The sequence below is a fragment of the Bufo gargarizans genome, chromosome 3 (genome assembly GCF_014858855.1).
Source record: "Bufo gargarizans isolate SCDJY-AF-19 chromosome 3, ASM1485885v1, whole genome shotgun sequence".
Taxonomy (NCBI): Eukaryota; Metazoa; Chordata; class Amphibia; order Anura; family Bufonidae; genus Bufo; species Bufo gargarizans.
In genome coordinates, this window is record NC_058082.1 from 400881750 (window position 1) to 400902807 (window position 21058).

At 44.3% G+C, this 21058-nt stretch overlaps 1 protein-coding gene across 4 annotated transcripts in view; it reads right to left on the bottom strand.

Annotated features, from left to right (window-relative positions):
* Positions 1-21058, bottom strand: part of AMPD2 (adenosine monophosphate deaminase 2) — a 272744-nt gene that overhangs the window by 165324 nt on the left and 86362 nt on the right. Inside the window, exon 1 of one of the 4 annotated variants that reach the window (XM_044288310.1) lies at positions 12488-12715. The exons of the other annotated variants lie outside the window; for them this stretch is intronic. Coding sequence (XP_044144245.1) covers positions 12488-12548 — 61 coding nt within the window. The 5' untranslated portion in view covers positions 12549-12715. Of the gene's footprint in view, positions 1-12487; positions 12716-21058 lie in introns of those variants that run through there. 4 annotated transcript variants of the gene reach the window in all.

Genomic DNA, 21058 nt, shown 5'->3' on the forward strand with positions numbered 1-21058 from the left:
TAAAGGCTCTTTTCTTACTCGGAAGGCGCGTAGTATGTCATCTTTATCAGAATAATCCAAATACTTGGAAATAACCTGTCTAGGAGGGTTATGTTCTCTCTCTTCCCCAGCTTCTTGTCCTCATTCCTCACCGGGACAATTCTATGTGCTCATTCAACCTTTCTCAATTTAGCCAGTCCTAGAAAACAGGGCAGATCGACTTTGCAGAGTTGTTTCAGACCTGTGGCTTTATATCCTTTGAGAGCCCAATGATACTGAGGTTGTTGTGCCAAGACCAGATTTTAAGGTTGTCAATGCGGTTACCAAGCATAGCGTTAGTTTTGCGAAGGTCTTTGAGTACTGGATGCATACTCGATAGAGCGTCTTCAGTTTGAGAGATGCACTACTCAGCCTCCATGAGTCTCACCTCGTGCTGCGCCACCTCCTCATTAATGGTGATTCGTGTTCCTTGGACTATAGCGACTAGGGTCTGTTTAATGTCCAGCGCCACTTCAGACCCTGCTTCCAGTGCAAGTTGTTTGATATCAATCAGACCCTGGCCTTAAGCTGTGCACACCCCCAGCAAGCTGCCATGCTCACACTCCAGCTTATGGTCAGGCTGTACTAGTGTGGTAGGTGACACAGACTTTTTGCTTCTACTGAGGAGGTATCACTCCATGCAACGAACAGTTATCAGCTTCTCATTACAAATAGGATTACAATGACAGATATAATATAGATAGATAACACTGAATCGCTATTCATAATTGGTGATATTACAGCTTATCATCCTCTCCCTGACCTCTGCACAGATCACAGAGCATGCCTAGAAAAGTCTTCAATAGAAGTTAAGGCTGTTTTCTCCTGTCTATTTGTTGCTGCTATAAAGTATATCTCCAAATACTGTGAACAACAGCTCAGACAAGATGACTGTCCCCATAATCATGTTCAGGAATTAGAATTAAAAAATCTTCAATCAAGCTGATGTGTCATTATCTGGTTTTACAGTAATGCGTATAGATAGGTCTGCTTCACTAATAGAGGAAAGCTAACAGAAGTCGCTAAAACAAAACTAAAAAATCTTTATTAAAGTTGCACGTTAAAAATAGGTGGAGAAAAGCCCCTATTAAACGGAAAATTAAGTAAGTGATCTATTACGTAGCCTATATAAACCTATATGCCTAAATAAATTGGCCTGTGCTTATATGTGCCTAAAAAGATTCCCCATACTCATCAACAAGGGATAATCAGGCAGAAAGGCAATATCACATCTTAGGGCAAGGTACAATGCCACAGAATTTCTGGCATGAAATATAAAGTATAAAAAAGACAACGGTAGGAGAGCTCTCAAACTGCAACCCAAATTGCAAAGCTATTAAGCGTGCTTGCAGCTATCCCACCTATCTATACACCTCAATGTCAAACCCCTACATGAACACACTATCACTGTGTGCCCTATGTAAAAGCGGCTGTAAATATCCAGCATAGGAACAGCTTAACGCGTTTCTGGATACATTATATCCTCATCAGGAGCACTATGCTATCAGATGCTAATTAGTTGCCACTAAACAAAAACATACAGACAAACACATATGGACGAGTACACGCCACCTCTCTCTGTGGCGGTGCCTCCGGCTTAAGACCTTGTAACTCCGCCCCTTACCTACAGCCCGCACCAATCAGCCCAGACCTTCCCAGAGGACAGGAGCGCTCCAACTACGCCACTTTCCAGGACAGGTTACTGGCTGCCTCTATGTATGGTCGACTGTAAAACAGATGATATTGGAGATCATCTTAGATATCTACAGGGACTAATCGGCGGATGCTAACTGTCAGGTACTGCAGGAAAATCAAGAAATAAAAAGGATTAGATAAACCACCAACCTTATATATACAACACGTTTGTTTGATGAATGGCACCAATGTGACATCAGTAAAATTACCTAGTCGGACAATGCACGTTATAATTCATATCTGTAACTCCATAGGGTCCGAGGGAGGGGCTTATTGAGAACATGAACCTCTGAATGCAGACGATCCAGTTCCGAAAGGAGACATAAATGAATGATACGCATAATACATCGATCCAACACAGCAGCTATGTTGTCTATTTAGATATCAAAGATAGATGAAACTGGATGTACAGTTAACGCTCAGCCCTGTGTATAAATAGGATCTCAGTGTGAAGTATTCACCATATCGTTAATGACAGGCCATGTATCTCTAGACGTTATGAGTACACAACCCATATTAACAAAACTGCATGCCCCAAAGAACTAATCAATGGTAATATCAAACCCCACCGGAGTAACAGCAAAAAGGACCCCTGTCTCCAGTACATTATTGCATTAATGAAAACAAGGTAGAGTTATTATTGGGGAGGAACACATAATTGGGACGCTTCTCTACAGAAAGCACGTATATGATAAATGGTCATTAAGACCATCAGGTCCTACTGTTCTGAGGCAGAAAATCCACTATGCCTCCTTTTGCAACAAGCGTCTGTGAAAATCCCTACCTCTTAGTGAAGGTTTGATGGACTCAATACCTCGAAACCATAGTGTAGCCATATCAGTAGCATGTCGTTCTGTCATGTGGCGTGGAATTGGGGTATCAGCGCCCTTCCGTATGTCGTTTAAATGTTCCCCAATACATCTCCTAAATTCTCTAGTGGTTTTTCCCACGTACTGGATACCACATGAGCAAGTGGCGAGATAAACCAGGCCCATCGTCCTACATGTCATAGGTACAACCTGTTGTAGTGCTTGTGAAGGTGTCACCCCTTTTGATTGATCCACAGGCAATGCATTTGCCACATTTAAACATTCCTCTGGGCAGATTGGAAAGCCACTGAGAAGTTTGAATTAATGGTTGGTGGAAACTGTGTACTAAGCGGTCCCTAATGTTACAACCGCGGCGATAAGTAACCGCTGGGGCGTCATCCACCAGATGTCCAATATCCGGGTCAGCCCATTAGAAGCTTGGGCAGAGAAGTGGCAGATGAGGTTTAACACTGACAAATGTAAGATTATGCACATGGGAAGGATAAATGCAAGTCACTCGTACATACTAAATAGTAAAACACTGGGTAACACTTACATTTAAAAGGACCTAGGAATTTTTGTGAACAGCAAACTAAGCTGCAGAAACCAGAGGCCAGGCAGCTGCTGCCAAGGCCAATAAGATAATGGGTTGCATCAAAAGGGGCATTGATGCCCGTAATGAAAACATAGTCCTGCCACTTTACAAATCAGACCACACATGGAGTACTGTGTATAGTTCTGGGCTCCTGTGAACAAGGCAGACATAGCAGAGCTGGAGAGGGTTCAGAAAAGGGCAACTAAAGTAATAGCTGGAATGGGTGGACTACAGTACCCAGAAAGATTATCAAAATTATGGTTATTCACTTTAGAAACAAGACGACTAAGGGGAGTCAGAACAGAGATCTCATATATCATATATTTATCCCCTGGACTGTGACGAGGGGACATTCTGTAGGTCTAGAGGAAAGAAAATTTCTACACAAACATAGAAGACAATTATTTACTGTAAGAGCAGTGAGACTATGGAACTCTGGATGTATTTCTGGAGTGTAAAAATATTACAGGTTATAGATATTAGATTTCTGGAAAATGGTTGTTAATCCAGGGAGTTATTCTAATTGCCGTATTGGAGTTGGGAAGGAATTGTTTCCCCTATAATGAGGAAAACTGACTTCCATCTCATGTTTTTTTTTTTTGCCTTCCTCTGGATCAAATTGGAAGATAACAGGCCTAACTAGATGGACGGATGTCTTTTTTTGAGCCTTACAAACTGTTACTGTTACCATTCAGATACAGGTAACTCCTTCATTAAACACAGTCTCTGTCTGGAACATTTATGGGTGCTTAGCAGAAATCTGGTGTCAGCACCCATTACTGCCATTGTACCCATGTTCTGCCATTGACAGCTGGCCACCATCACTTTAATTTATAGTGGTGCCTTCAGCAAGAAAACTGGACTGCTACAGACTGGAACTTATTGACAATCCAGTTTCTGTTTGGGATACCATGATGGTCAGGTTCAAGCATGGAGAACTTGTGGTGAGTCCTTCAATCCTCCTTTTGCTGTGCAGCGACACACTGCCCTAGCTACGGGGCCATCACATACGACTGCTGGTCACCCCTACTAGTGATACGAGGGACACTAACAGTTCAGGCTGTATGTGCTGCCTCTCATGGCAAGGCTTACAACTAGAATTTTTCAGCAGCCTAATGCTCACCCACCAACAGCAAGGGTTTCCCAGGAATGTCTCTATCAGATTGCAACACTTCCTTGGCCTGATCATTAATGCGGAATTCACACGGCCGTTGTCCGTGTTTTGCAGATCCGCAATTTGCCATCACATACACTGCTTGTATCCAGAAGTTACGACCACCAACCGCTGCAGTGCAGATATGAGGTGTCGGGGACAGGTGCTGTTATGCATGCATGCCTATGTGCTCTCTCACAGTTAGGGCCACCAGAGCGGCCGGCGCCTTTTCCTATAGTGTGCAGGTACGGCAACAGGGGCTGGATTGCAGGTTGGTCATAAAAATGGCCTGTGTATAATGCGACTAAAAAATGAAACAAGCCAGCAAAGGGGGCACTATGGACGATCACAATACATTAGTAAATGCCTTGTATTAACTTTGCCTACATGATAAATGCTATTTGCCGAACTCAGACAACCCCTTTAATTCAATTTGATACAACATTTGGGGGGGGAGGGATTTTTTGTTTATTTTTCAGACTATAAGACATACTTTTTTTCCATTTCATTAGTATGCAAGAGGTGGGGAGTGGTGAGGGAACTGCTGCGCCAGCTCTACTCACGCTCCCTGGTCTTCTTCTGGGCCCCGCTCTGCACTGTGTCCTGACTGTATATGGCATTAGGACATAATGCACGTAGACGCTGTGCAACACAGGCTGGAAGAACACCAGAGAGTAGTGAGTCCTGAATGTGCAAAGTGGCAGCACTGTCCGGAGCAAGCGAGGTAAGTTTTTTTTTATGTCTGGTCTGAGGCTGATGGGGGCCTGATCTGAAGCTGATGGGGTTTGATCTGAGGCAGATAGAGGTTGGGGGTTTGATCTGAGGTCTGATAAATATTTTTTATTCTTATTTTCCTCCTCTAAATCCTGTCTGCATCTTATAGTCCAGTGCGTCTTATAGTCCGAAAGATATGGTAACTACTTTGGAGATCGTGAATCTTCTTCATCAAGAAGCTGGTTGTCAATGACACCTAGGATTCTCAGAGGTAAGGCAGAGACAGTTTATTACCATCCCTAACTTCCTGATAACTATGTACATACATTTTTTGAGTTTGTATAGAAAATAAAAACAAAAAATACTATAATAAAAGTAAAATTAAAAAAAGAACAAGTATTACCAAAAAATAGATGCAAAAATGATTTCAATAACCAATCAGAACAAAAAACATTGCTTTTGAACCTGAATAACCTAGATCAGAGATCAGCAACCTCTGGCACTCCTGCTGTGGAGAAACTACAACTTCCAGCATGCAAACTTACTTAGCTGTTCTCAGAACTTCCATAGAAGTGAATGGAGGATGCCAGAAGTTGTGGTTTCACCACACCTGGAGGTTGCTGACCCCTGTACTAGATGATGAGCCTACAAATTCACTGCATTCAATATACAGTGAATTCTGAAAGTCTTCAGAGTCTTTCGCTGTGTTCACATTTTATAATGTTGCGGCCTTCCCCATCATTCAGCACTCAATACCCCATAATGAGAAAGTGAAAACAAAATGGAATCGCTTATTAGTACCGGAGGACCGGGAAGCGGTGAAGGCTCTGTACTCACTGCTTTCTGGTCCTTCGCCTGTCGGCTGTGCTGTGGCTGCATACAGCGTGAGGGTGCTCTGTGACCATATGCTGTGCGGGTCAGGTCACAGCACAGCCGACACGGGAGGAAGATCATGGGAAGTGAGGAGCAGCGGCATCCAGGGCAGGAGGTGTTTATTTTATTTTATGTGCTTTGTGGCTGGGGGCTGATGAGAGGCATTGGGGCTGATGAGAGGCATAGGGGCGAATATGGGTAATGATGAGAGGCATGGGGGCTGATATGGGGTCTGATGAGAGACATGGGGGATGATATAAGGCAATGGAGGCTGATGAGAGGAATGGGGGCTGATATGAGGCAATGAGGGCTGATAAGAGGCATATGGGGGCTGATGAGAGGCATATGGGGGCTGATGAGAGGTATATGGGGGCTGTTTTCTGAGGTCTGATTTGGGGGTCATTCACATTGGGGTCTGAGAAGAGGTCTGATCTGAAGTTTTATTGGGATCCAATTAACATTGGGGGTCTGACTGGGGCTGTCAGCTGTGGTCTGATTAACATTGGGGTCAGGTTGAATGAGGACCCATCAGTGAACAACCATTTTCAGGTCTCTCCACAGATGATCGATTGGGTCCAAATCAGGACTCTGGCTGGGCCACTCAAGGACATTTACAGAGTTGTCCACTCTTGTGTTGTCTTGACTGTGTGCCAAGGGTCATTGTCTTGTTGGAAGTTGAAACAGTCTGAGGTCCAGAGCACTCTGGATCAGGTTTTCATAATTAATATTTCTGCATTTCGCTGTACAGCTTTCTCTCAACCCTGACGAGTCTCTCTGTCCCAGCCATTGAAAAACACCCCCACAACATAATGCTGCCACACCATGCTTCACTGTAGGGCAGGTGATGTGAAGTGCCTGGTTTCCTCCAGACATCACATGGTGAGCGCGGTGACGTCAGCGCAGGTCCTGCTGAATGAAGATAGAAATCTTCTATCTTCATTCAGCAGGACATGCGCTGACGTCGGTGAGCATGATTACGATTACGTCATCTTAGGTCTTTTGGCAGGTCCTGAAAGAAGAAGATGCTGGCTGCGTGAACAGGATGAGGTGAGTTAATTTTTATTTATTTTTTTAACCACTAAAGCCACATTTTAGTAAGCATTCTGTATCAAGAATGCTATTATTTTCCCTTATAACCATGTTATAAGGGAAAATAATACAGTGAATTGACTTTTATCAATTTACTTACATCATCTCCTAGCAACCATGCGTGAAAATCGCACTTGCTTGCGGATGCTTGCGATTTTCATGCAGACCCATTCATTTCTACGGGGCCTGCGTTGTGTGAAAAACTCAAATATAAATCAACGCTCATCTGAACAGCCCCATTGAAGTGAATTGGTCCAGATTCAGTGCGGGTGCAATGTGTTCACCTCACGCATTGCACCCGCACTGAATTCTCGCCCGTGTGAAAGGGGCCAAAATGTTCAATCTTGGTTTCATCAGACCAGAGAATCTTGTTCCTTTAGGTGCTTTATTGTAAACTGTAGGTCGGCTTTCATGTGTCTTTTACTGAGGAGAGGCCTTTTTCTAGCCACTCTGCTATAAAAACCATATTGGTTGAAAGATGCAGTGATTGTTGACCTTCTGGAAGTTTATCCCTTCTGCACACAGGATCTTTGGAGTTCAGCCAGACTGATTATTGGGTTCTTGGTCACCTCTCTTACCAAGGCCCTTTTCCTACGGATTACTTAGTTTGGAGGGGAATCCCGTTCTAGGAAGAGTCCTGGTTGTTTCAAACTTCTTGCATTTAAGAATAATAAGAGCCGCTGTGCTCTTGGGAACTTAAGTGCAGAAGAAATGTATTATACTCTTCTCCAGATCTGTGCCTTCACAATTATGTCTCTGAGCTCTACAGGCTTTTCTTTCCTCCTCATGGTTATTGCTTTTATATGCATTGTCAGCTGTGAGACTTTTTACAGACACAGGGAAGTATCTTTCTAAATTATGTTCAATTAAATAAATTTAACACAGGTGGACTCCAATCAGCGTGTAAAAACATCTCAAAAATGACCCAGAGCAATGAGAGGCCCTCAGAGCTAAATTTAAGATATCATAGTAAAGGATCCAAATACTTATGTCCATGCAAAATTAGATTTTTTTCCTTTTTAATAAATTTGCAAACATTTAAATTCTGTTGTAGTTGCTCATTGCTATGCTGTTTCTAATGCCTCTATTATATATGCTGTACTGTTTGCCTCATTCCGTGTCTGGGCAATAGATTCACTAATCTCCTAATTCCTGCTAAGGTGTGCTGTACCTAGGGTTGCCACGTAAACCACCGACATATCCTGTATTTTGTCCAGAAGGCTGACGCCGATATTATATTTTTATCAAAATTGCCTGTAATTGTCTCTGACCCGGTTTGTACATGTGCATAATCATCCTTTTAATCTTACGCCCTCTTACAGGCAGGGAGCAGCTTTGATTGGATGCCAGCATCGGTGGCAGGAACTTGGAGGAGTGTTCAGACTCAAGCTACATTAAAATAGACCCAGATCGGCAGCCATGAGCAGCTGACTGGAGTGATGTGTGCGAATGTACTGCCTGCCACCTGACTTGGCTACATCAGACACGATGGCCACGGTGCAGACTATGGGAAAGGACTATGGCAGGAGAACTTTATTACCTGCAGCGTCTGTGCCTGGGGTATCCACGTCAGTGACTGTTGTGGTCACTGGTCAGAAAGTGAGACCTAGCTGGAACAGAGAATGGAGCTGCGCTGCGGAGAGAAGCCAGATGTCCTAGACTCAGACAAGAGTTCCGCAGGCATCTCGCTCAGACTCAGTGGATGAGCGTCAAGGAGATGTACTTGCAAGGATTCCAAGAAAGACTGTCCGGGATAGATAGGTAGGATTATAAGGTCAATTACCGTATTTTTCACCTTATAAGACGCACTTCCCCCTTCCCCCCCAAAAAAGAAAAAGGGGGGGGGTAGCAGTGCGTCTTATGGGGCGGATGCTGCGACTGTCCGGTGAATATGCTGAGAGGGAGGAGGGGCTGGTGGCCGGCATCTGTTTCTGTAATGGCAGCGGGGCCCGCTGCAGTCACTGTATTCTACTACACAGGGCCCCGCTCTCTGTAGTATACGGTAATCATATGTAACTTGTGGGTATTGTTAAAGTATTCCAATCATCTTAAATCTAGCGCTGTACTACTTACAACTAACTTCTTGGCAGTCAGAAGGCCAGGCAGGCGCTCGTAGCATAGCTCACTACGCTCACTGCGCTGCCCACTTTATGAATGAACCAGGCGGCGCAGGCGCAGTGAGCGTAGTGAGCTACGCTACGAGCGCCCACCCGCCCGGGCTCCTGACTGCCAAGAAGTTAGTTGTAAGTAGTACAGCGCTAGATTTAAGATGATTGGAATACTTTAACAATACCCACAAGTTAGATATGATTACCGTATACTACAGAGTGCGGGGCCCTGTGTAGCAGAATACAGTGACCATTACAGAAACAGATGCCGGCCCCCAATCACTACACAGGGACACTGTTATGGGGGATCTGTGGATGACACATAAGATGCTATATATGTGTCATCCACAGATGCCCCCATAACAGTGCCATCCACAGATGCCCCCACAATGATCCCCCATAACAGTGCCATCCACAGATGCCCCATAAAAGTGCCATCCACAGATCCCCCATAATAGTGTCATCCACAGACCACTATTACGGTAGTTCAAAACCAACCAAAAACACACCTTTTGGTTCAAGAAATGTTTTTTCTTATTTTCCTCCTCAAAAACCCAGGTGCATCTTATGGGCAGATGCGTCTTATACGGCAAAAAAATACGGTAAGTGAAAAGCTGTCTGCTCCTACCCACTGTTCACCTGGGTCACCACTAGAAAGGATGGCCAAGTGGTCTCTGTTCTCCTCGGCTCAGAAGCTCTAGTCAGTGGAGCTAATCCCAGACAGCAGCCATGGACACAGAACAGTTACAGGGCAGCCTGTCTGTCTGTGTGCCTTTGAGACAAGAATCTGTCACTGTTAAAGGGGTTGTCCGGGATTGGGGACATTGTTCTAATAGTAATAGACTGACATACACATTACAAACATGCATGTCATACCTTTTGAACATATTTCTCAAGCCCAGTTTTCATCCAGTAAATTCTTGGCCGGAAGGGAGTATTTTCTTGTCTTGAAGTCTTTCTCACATGCACAGACCGGAAGGATGGATCCGTCCTTCAGTTGTTTTGCAATGCCAGATCGGCATTCCGGCGACTGATCAGACATTTTGGATGGACCCAGCATGCTGCGGAATTATGTCCAGCCAAAAACGCCTGACAGTGACTGAACGGAAGGCATACTGATGCAAACTGAACGGATTTCTATCCATTCAGAATGCATTGGGATATGCCTGATCAGTTCTTTTTCGGCATAGAGCCCTTTTGACGAAACTCTATGTCGGAAAAAAAAAAACGCAAGTGTGAAAGTACCCTTAGACCACTGCACAACTGCTTTAAATACAGCAGAAAAAAATAAATATACCGGTACATATATTTAAAAAAGGGGGCAAAACTCAAAATTTTATTAAACCGCTGGTGTCAAATAACACCCTGTGTTAAGCCACGTGCAAAAGCCACACCCTCTTTTTACCCAAGTGTACTTGAGCTGTATTCTTTGTTGGGAAAGGTGACAACCTAGCTGTATCTGATTGTCTGCCTGTGTGCCGATTAGTGTCTGATTCCTGGACCAAACAGTGCCTGATTACCGTATCAACCCTTTGCTGCCTACCCTAACCTTGGACCTGTTTCTCAGATCTGAACATACCCTGCCCGCCCTGACCTCAGCCTGTTACTATGAGTTTGCCTATCCCACCATGTCTCCACACAGGGACTACTTAAGAGGTAGCAGCCTGATGGCTCCCCTGCAGTGAAGACTAGACCCCTGTATATGAGTTAAAGGGTGAAAACCAGGGAGCAGCCACGATGACGTCCAAAGCCAAATCTGCTTTCTGGTTGTGGAACCACTGCCGGTACCAGGAGGCAGAAGAGCTTATTTCCCATGAGGTGCTGCTATTCACACTACTGTTTTTTTCTTTGCACAAATCCGTCACGCTCATGTGAAAGAGGACTTAGGGTACTTTCACACTAGCGTTTTTCATTTCCGGCACAGAGTTCCGTCCTAGGGGCTCTATACCGGAAAAGAACTGATCAGTTTTATCCCCATGCATTCTGAATGGAGAGAGATCCGTTCAGGATGCATCAGGATGTCTTCAGTTCAGTCTTTTTGACTGCTGTAATACTGCAGCATGCTACGGTTTTATCTCCGCCCAAAAAAACTGAAGATTTGCCTGAATGCCGGTGTTCTGCCGAAAGTCTATAGCGGAAGTCACGTGGCGCGCTGCGCAAGCGCACTTCCGCAAATCATTCCTGCAGCCTCCACTGCAGTAGTTCGCACACCGCATGTGCGCACACTTAAGGGTATAGAGACTTCTTAAAGTGACAGTCATCTCCATTAAAATACATATACAGCTCCGCCGCCACCCCACCCCCCAGCGCTCATTAATCTACCTTAATGTGTACCCTTGCGGGCTCGCCTCGCTCGCCACGCATCGGGCTCGGCATTTAGTAAAAATAACTCTATGCCGCCATTGATAGTAAAGAAGGAAATGCATGGTAAAGAAAGAGATGGATAGTCTCTTTCTTTACCATCCATTTCCTTCTTTACTATCCATTTCCTTCTTTACCCGATGCGTGGTGAGCAAAGCGAGCCCGCGAGGGTACAAATTAATGTAGATGCTGTATTTTACTGGAGATGGCTGTCACTTTAAGACGTCACTATACCCTTCGGTGCGCGAAGTACTTCAATGGAGGCTGCAGGGATGATTCATGGAAGTGCGCTTGCGCAGCGCACCAAGTGACTTCTGCTATAGACTTTCGGCAATCTATAGAGATCTGGCAGAACACCGGATCCGGAATTTTTCTCCATGGAACATACTAGTGCCGGATCCGTCCTTCCATGCGCAGACCAGTAAAAATCTGAAATCAAATCGAAATGGATCTGTTTGTCTGTATGACAAACCAAACGGACAGACGGATCCGTTCTTGCAATGTATTTGTAAGCCGGATCAGGATCCTGATCAGTCTTAAAATGCATTTAGTTGGCATATGGCGACGGAACTGCTTGCCGGATCCCTCTGCCACAAGTGTGAAAGTAGCCTTAGGGTGCCTTCACATGCAGCATATTTTGTTACCGAAAAATCAGTTCCGTTCATGTGAATAGAGCTTGCAGAAGTCCATTCACATGAATAGAAATGGCTGAATCTGCCTGCGTGACTGCAGCTTTATTAAACCCTCTGGATGATTTTTAATATGGATGTGTGATATTAATGACATGACTGATAGAGAGCCCTGAATAATGCTGATACTGATCATAAATCACCCCCACCCCCGGAATTCTTCTCCTCTGCCAGCCTCCATCATCTTCGCCCTGCTCCCGATGCCCTGAGGTGATGGTGGACGCTCACTGACCCTAAAGTACAGCAGAAATTCCTCTACTGCACGTTCATTTGGTGGCCGCGCCATTTTCCCCTCTCTCTCACCTCCGGGTCCTATGTCACATACATACATGAACAGCATGCCTAGATTCATATTTGATGCCATACATGACAGCCGTGCTCACCTGCTGCGCTCGGAGCTTGTAGGCTGGCTCTCTTTTTGAAAGGAGATTTGCTGGCTGACATGGTGGCTGGTATTCGGGCAGGACCTGGGTTCGGTGGAGCTATGGAGTGCGTGTGTATAGTAATGGATGGGCACGGGGAAGTATTGGTACAGTTGGTGGCGCAGGCTCCTCCTTCGTGGGGTGTAATGTGTGGAGCCAGCAGCAGGCTCTGACACACGGGGACTCATCTTCCTGTGGGGAGCCTTGGAAAATGGCTGCTTTCTTGTCAGGGACAGATTCCTTGTGCAACAAGTGCACACATGTTATATTGTAAGACCTAATGGAAGAAAATGGCTAGATTGCCTCACAAACATGTCCAATTCACACCAGAATGGTCAAGTGCGGGGCTATATTACACATACCTCCCAGCTATGAGAAAATGTGGAGGCCAAGTTATTTTTACATTAAAGGGGATGTGTAGTGGTCATCAGTATCAGATTGGTGGGGTCTCCTGACACCCCCGCAGATTAGCGGCTTGAATAGGTTGCTGCGCTCATACAATCTTTGTATCCTCTTCAATTTTTACCTGCACACTCCATTATTATACCACTGAAAAATCCCTTTAAGCCATGCCTCTAACCCTGCCCAATATCTGTCTATACATATCCAGTCCTCTTTGTATCACCACACAGTAATAGTGCCTCTCTGTGCCCACCATACAGCAGAGATGCCCCTTACACAGTAAAGGTATCACAGACACTAACAACGTTTCCTTAGTACCCCTCAATCAGTAATGATGCCCCCTTAGTGTCCCCACACAGTATGATACCCCCTTAGTACCCCCAACATACTATGACACACTCTTAGTGTCCTCCCATGCAGTATGATAGCCCCTTAGTACCCTCATTCAGTTTGATGGCCCCTTAACTCCTTCTTCTTCTGTATTATGCCCCCCCCCCCCCCCCCCCAAGTATGATGCTCCTTTAGTGCCCTGTATTATGCACAGAGTGGGCAGGCTCTAAAGGAGCAATTTTATGCTCCCTTCGTACCTCCCATGAAATATTGTGGTTGCTTATTGCTTCTATGAAGCATGATGCCCCCTTTGTGCCCTCACACAGCATGAGATGCCCTTAGTGCCCCCATATAGTATAATGCCCCCTTGGTGGCCCCCACACAGCATGGTGACCACTTAGTGCCCCCCCCCCCATAAAGTATTATGCCTCTTTGTGCCTCCAAATTAATCCTCGCTTAGCCCTGTTCCCACGATGATTGGAACTCAGGGAAGGCCTGTGCTGTCTGCGCCTTACAGATGTCACTACATCACACCTGCACCAATCCGCTGGCAGCACCGGGACAATTTGAAGGCAAGGAATCGGGAATGAACGATCGTTACAAAGCAAGGGTTAACAGCCAAACCAAACTCAATATTTATGGCCCTGATTCTGTAGTTTACAGAAACACCCCATATGTGGTTGTAAACTACTGTACGGGCACCGGCAGGGCGCAGAAGGAAAGGAATGCCATACGGTTTTTGGAAGGCAGATTTTGCTGGACTGTTTTTTTTTTACACCATGTCCCATTTGAAGCCCCCCTGATGCAACCCTAGAGTAGAAACTCCATAAAAGTGACCCCATCTAAGAAATGACACCCCTCAAGGTATTCAAAACTGATTTTACAAACGTTGTTAACCCTTTAGGTGTTCCACAAGAGTTATTGGCAAATGGAAATGAAATTTCAGAATTTCGATTTTTGGGCAAATTTTCCATTTTAATCCATTGTTCCCAGTAACAAAGCAAGGGTTAACAGCCAAACAAAACTCAATATTTATGGCCCTAAATTCTGTTGTTTACAGAAACACCCCATATATGGTCGTAAACAGCTATACGGGCACACGGCAGGGCGCAGAAGGAAAGGAATGCCATACGGTTTTTGGAAGGCAGATTTTGCTGGACTGTTTTTTTTACACCATGTCCCATTTGAAGCCCCCCTGATGCAAGCCTAGAGTAGAAACTCCATAAAAGTGACCCTATCTAAGAAACTACACCCCTCAAGGTATTCAAAACTGATTTTACAAACGTCGTTAACCCTTTAGGTGTTCCACAAGAGTTATTGGCATATGGAAATGAAATTTCTGAATTTAAATTTTTGGGCAAATTTTCCATTTTAATCCATTTTTCCCAGTAACAAAGCAAGGGTTAACAGCCAAACAAAACTCAATATTTATGGCCCTGATTCTGTAGTTTACAGAAACACCCCATATGTGGTCGTAAACAGCTGTACGGGCACATGGCAGGGCGCAGAAGGAAAGGAATGCCATACGGTTTTTGGAAGGCAGATTTTGCTGGACTGGTTTTTTTGACACCATGTCCCATTTGAAGCCCCCCTGATGCACCCTTAGAGTAGAAACTCAAAAAAAGTGACCCCATTTTAGAAACTACGGGATAGGGTAGCAGTATTGTTGGTACTAGTTTAGGGTACATATGATTTTTGGTTGCTCTATATTACACTTTTTGTAAGGCAAGATAACAAGAAATAGCTGTTTTGGCACCGTTTTTATTTTTTGTTATTTACAACATTCATCTGACAGGTTAGATCATGTGATATTTTTATAGACCAGGTTGTCACGGATGCGGCGATACCTAATATGTATACTTTTTTTTATTTATGTAAGTTTTAAACAATGATTTTTTTTTTCAAAATAAAATCATGTTTCAGTGTTTCCATAGTCTGAGAGCCATAATTTTTTCAGTTTTTGCGCGATTACCTTGGGTAGGGTATGATTTTTGCAGGATGAGATGATGGTTTTATTGGCACTATTTTGGGGTGCGTGGGACATTTTGATCGCTTGCTATTACACTTATTGTGATGTAAGGTGACAAAAAATGGTTTATTTAGCAGAGTTTTTATTTAAATTTTTTTACGGTGTTCATCTGAGGGGTTAAGGCACGTGATATTTTTATAGAGCCGATCGATCCGGACTCGGCGATACCTAATATGTATACTTTTTATTTATTTATGTAAATTTTACACAATAATATTTTTGAAACAAAAAAAAAATCATGTTTTAGTGTCTCCATATTCTGAGAGCCATAGTTTTTTAAGTTTTTGGGTGATTATCTTAGGTAGGGTCTCATTTTTTGCGAAATGAGATGACGGTTTGATTGGCACAATTTTGGGGTGCATATGACTTTTTAATCGCTTGCTATTACACTTTTTGTTATGTAAGGTGACAAAAAATGGTTTATTTAGCACAGTGTTTATTTTTATTTTTTACGGTGTTCATCTGAGGGGTTAGGTCATATGATATTTTTATAGAGTCGGTCGATATGAACGAGGTGATACCAAATATGTATACCTAATATGTATACTTTTTTTTCCCCTATTTTTTCCCATTTTTTTTAACTTTATTTGGGGAAAATAGCTTTTTTTTTACGTGAAATTTTGGGGGGGGGGGGATTTTTTCTACATTTTTGTCCCACTTTGGGACTTAAACTTTTGGGGGTCTAATCCTTTACAGTGCATTCTAAAACTTCTGTATTGGAATGCATTGGCTGTATGAGTAATACTGTGTGTATTACTCATACAGCTTCCGGCCTGTGAGATCCAGGGGGCTGGATCTCACAGGCTCGTCACCGGAAGGCAGAGCGATGCCTTCCTTAGACATCGCACTGCCTTCCATGCCATCAGGTCCCCCCCACAGCCGCATGGGGACCCGACGGCACCGCCCGCCGCCGCAACCGCAGGTAAAAGCCGCAAACCACAGGTCTGAATTGACCTGCGGTTTGCGGCGATCACCGATACGGGGGGGTCACATGACCCCCCCGGCGTTGTGACAGGATGCCTGCTGAATGATTTCAGTGGGCATCCTGTTCCTATTAACCCCCGCCACACCGCAATCTACTTTTAAACTTAGGACGTACCAGTACGTCCTGAGTCCTTAAGGACTCGGCAAACGTGGCGTACTGGTACGTCCTAAGTCCCTAAGGGGTTAAAGGGTTTCTGTCACCTGAAAAATGGGTATTAAGCTGGCTGACATTAGCGATGTGCTAATGTCAGCTGAACATAACTATATTAGTGCCATCTCACTGCGCCTGCCACCGTTATTGAATAAAACACTTGTATAATATGCTAATTAGCCTCTAGGTGCAGAGGAGGCATTGCTCCGTTCTCCCACCTCTGGCCACGCCCTGCTACACGAGATTGACAGGGCCAGGCAGCGCTGGTCTCCTACCATTGGCCTGTCTGCTGTGTAAATCTCGCGTCTGCGCCGTCCCGTTCAGTACACGGCACAGTGAGTGAAGGGCGCTCGCCGGCTGCCAGCTTCCTCACTGCGCCTGCGCCGAATACTGAATGGCGCTAGATCTCCCCAGTGCACAGGGCCGGCAGGAGGAGGTGAAGGCTGCCTGGCCCTGTCAATCTAGTGTAGTAGGGCGTAGCTAGAGGTGGGAGAACGGAGCCTCTAGGAGCAGGGGCAATGCTCCCCCCTGCACCTAGAGGCTAGTTAGCATATTATAAAAGTTAATTTTTCTCAATAACAGCAGCAGGCAGTGAGATGGCACTAATATATGTCAGCCAGCTTAATACCCATTTTTTAGGTGACATAAACCCTTTAATAAATGCCCCCCTGGGCTTTATTAAAAATGTTCATCCCTTTTCTCTGTACAGATGTCAGTGTGTATTTGCAGAGCAGCAGGCTTTCTGTTGTGTAGCCCTTATCACTGAACTCCTCACTGCTCCTAAACACTTATGTAAGCTAAATTCTTAGCAATAGCTTTTAAAGGGAACCTGTCACCTCCCAAATGCCGCTGCCCCTTGACTTCAAGCTGACATGCAAAATAGAGCGGACAGAAGGTAAAAGATCATTTTCTGACCTTATGCAACATCGGACTGCAGGATGAAAAATATGATTAGTATCACACTGCGGGCTACTCTGAGGTACTGCTAGCGGGTTTACATGCATTTGGGAGGTGACAGCCCAATCTTGCCTTATGCCACCATGATCAGCACTTGGAGATGTCCTTTTACACAGGCAGATAAAAGGTGATCAATCTTGTTTAACTGCAGTTATAGTTTCAACTATCTACCCTTTTTGTATGCATTAGGGGGTCCTTCTGGGTCCCTAATAAGCATGTTGCCCCATCTTGTTGGAAAAAGCAGGACATTTTTTCTTCTGCACCATCACTGCTGTAGAGCTGCAAGCAGTATCAGCCAACATGATCCGACGTGCCCAAAGATGCATAGACGTGAGCGGGGACCACTTTCAGCATCTTTTTTGACTTGTGGGTAATTAAAAAATAACAATGCACTTGCCCGTTTATCTTGTCATACTATCGCTGGCGGGCTACTTTTTCATTGTCCACCCTCTATCAGTTAAGCACAGGTGGGCATTGCACCAGCACTTCCGAGCCCTGCATTTTATACAAGATGGTTGCTGCAATATGTGTTGACAGGTAGGTACATACCATGTATGCTGTATGGGAAGAGGGCAGTTGGGATAAGATATATGAGGTGCTCGGGAGCAGATTTACCGGCACTTCCTGTACCAGTCATAGGTTATTGGAGTGAAATGCGCTAATTTGTTTAGGAGGCTCTTGCCTGCTGATTACTGATTCACCGAGTAGCATCCACTGGGGAGAGGGGGGTGGGGGGGGGGGGGCACTTGAAAGTTTCCCTCCATTTCCTCTCACTCTTTATTTCATCTGTCAGTTTGATATTGTGCAATGCTGCTGCTGCCTGGAGTGCCATTGTTAAAGGGGTTTTCCGAGACTTTAATACTGATGAGCTGTCCTTTGGATAGGCCATCAGTATCTGATCAGTGGGGGTCCAACACCCAGGACCGCCTACCAGCTGTTTGAGAAGGCAGCAGAGCTCACAATAGCACCACAACCTTCTCCAGCTTTTCCTAAGCTATGTGATGATATGTTCATCGGTCACATGCAGTTGGCACAGCTCAGGCCCATAGAAGTGAATGGGGCTGAGCTGCAATGCCAAGCAATGCCAAGCACAGCCGCTAGACAACATATGGCGCTGTGCTTGGTGAGATTGGAGAAGGCCGCTACGCTCACAGCGCTGGTACCTTCTCAAACAGCTGATCGGCGTGCGTCCTGGGTGTCAGACCCCCACCGATCAGATACTGATGACCTATCCAGAAGATAGGTCATAAGTTAAATCAATTAATTATTACATGTCACATCATAATGTTGGAGGTCCTGATACATAAGATGTGCACCTCAGACCCCCCCCCCCCCCCCCCCCCAGTTAGGAAAACAACACAAAAGAAAAGGACACTCAATACAATAAAAAGCTAGTGTCACAATCACTATCTTATGAACAAACCAATGTCCTAATATAGCTACTACATACTACTCAGCAAGATGCCTAGAGGCTGCTGTCATGGATACAGTGTAATAAGGAACTAACATCCTAAACAATAAATGATCCAATATAAACCACCCAATAGAACAGGCATATCTATACATCATGAAAGCAATAGCTGTCATGTCATACAGACCAGGAGTACCGCGGGACACACCAACCCCAACAGACGTTTCACCTAAGCTTCTTCCTGGGGGTCTGAGGTGCACATCTTGTGTATCAGCACCTCCAACATTGCTGCTAGTTTTTATTATTATGTGATATGTAATAATTAATTGATTTGTAATAAAATTTGCTAATATATTATATGTGTGCTTTGGTTTCGATATTTATTCATGTTGTGTTGCACACAGTTAATCTTGATAGGTTGTTTAACTGTATTGGTTTTGTATAGGTCATAAATTGTAAACTCTTGGAAAACTCAGTATGCACAGTATGATGCCCCCTTATTGCCCCCCACACAGTATGTGCAGTATGATGCTCCTAAGTGCCTTTTCCCAGTAGGAAGTCCCCTAAGTGCCCCCCCCCCCCTCACAGCAGGGTGATCCCTTGGTGCCCCCACACAGTATTTATATATTTATTTTATGCACTTATATAGCACTGTTATATTCCACAGCACTTTACAGACTTTAGTGTCAGTATGATGCCATGACACAGTATAATGTCCCCTCAGTGCCCTCCATGCATTATGATGCCCTCTTAGTGCCCACCATACATTGTGATGCCTCTAAGCATCCCCTTCACAAGACAATTGCCCCTTAGTTCCCCCTCACAGAGTGATATCCCCTAAGTGTCACCTCACAGAGTGATGCCCCCTTAAGTAGTCCCCCACACAGAGTGATATTTCCTTATGTGCTCCCCACATAGAGCAATACCTCATATTGCCGCCAATTTAAATACTCACCTACTTCAAGTTCCCCAGACAAACAGACCTCCATGACACAATGTCTGCAAGCATAGACACCACTGAGCTGGGCACAATTGCCAACCCCTTCTTCTCCTGGCCATGCTGTGCTAATTTTATGAGGAGCAGTAAAATGTGTTGAGGGTGAGTGATAGTGATGAGCGGCATAGGCAGAATTCGAATTTGCAATATTTCACAAATTTTGGCTCGAATATTCGCCATAAATTCACAAATTCGTGATCTCCAGTCATTGTTTACTTGATTGCGAAAATCGCCAATGTAATATATTCGTGATAAATTTGCTATAAATTTGCGATTAGAATATTCAACACTATTCACAAATATATAGCACTATAGTGGTGATATTTGCAATTAAAATTCGCTATTCGTATATTTGCGCTCAACTCTAGTGAATGATGCTCCATTTAAATCTGATTTTTGCGTTCTGAAATTAATTTTGGGGGGTCTGAATGCCTTTTTAAGCAACTTGCAAAAGACTGGTGGTTTGAAATGTTGTTGCCATGTACTCATGTAATGGACATTTCCTTGATGATGATTCTTGTTGCCAGCAGGAAGGAGATGTCTCCTCACCAGCAAGCGGCGTCATTGCTTAAAGATGGCTCTTGAAAAAGTTGTGAGTAAAGTAAGTTGTGAGTCTTGAGTAAATGGTAACCAGTTTTTCGTGGCAGTACAATCAATGATGAAGGGTATTTCATTTCACTTGGCCAATTATCATTATGATCGTTTGGAAACAGTTTAAACATGCTATAAGTCACTTACCTTGTCCTCATACAGCGTTCTTGCCTGTCCCTGAATTGCAAACACAACTGTGCTGCTTGTTGTTGGAAACTGTTTTTCCGGATGGTAACTGTTATGGCCCTGCTTTGGAGATTCCCTATCTGTGAAGTCCCTGACTATTTTTCTCAGATGTCATGTTCTTGATCGCCTAAGCTATAAAAACCCTTATTTTATATCATGGTGCCAATTACAAGTGCATGTGAGCCTTTCCACCATCAACAGGACAATAAACTTTTACAGTTTTCCAGTAAGCCTATTATAAATGTCATTTCCTATCGTACAAGTGTTTTACGTATGTATACTATTCTCTTATTTCTGCTATGAAAAGTATGATGTTTATAGTTGGTGGTCCACTTCTTGAAATGGAACAGGTATAATATAACATGAATGATAGAAGAGATGACTTAGTTCATTGCTCTACCTCTGTCATGCTAAATCATACTGCATGTTTATGCTACATCCTAACAACTTCTGTGGAGTGAAGCATTGTAGAGCGCTAACAGGTCATACAAAGA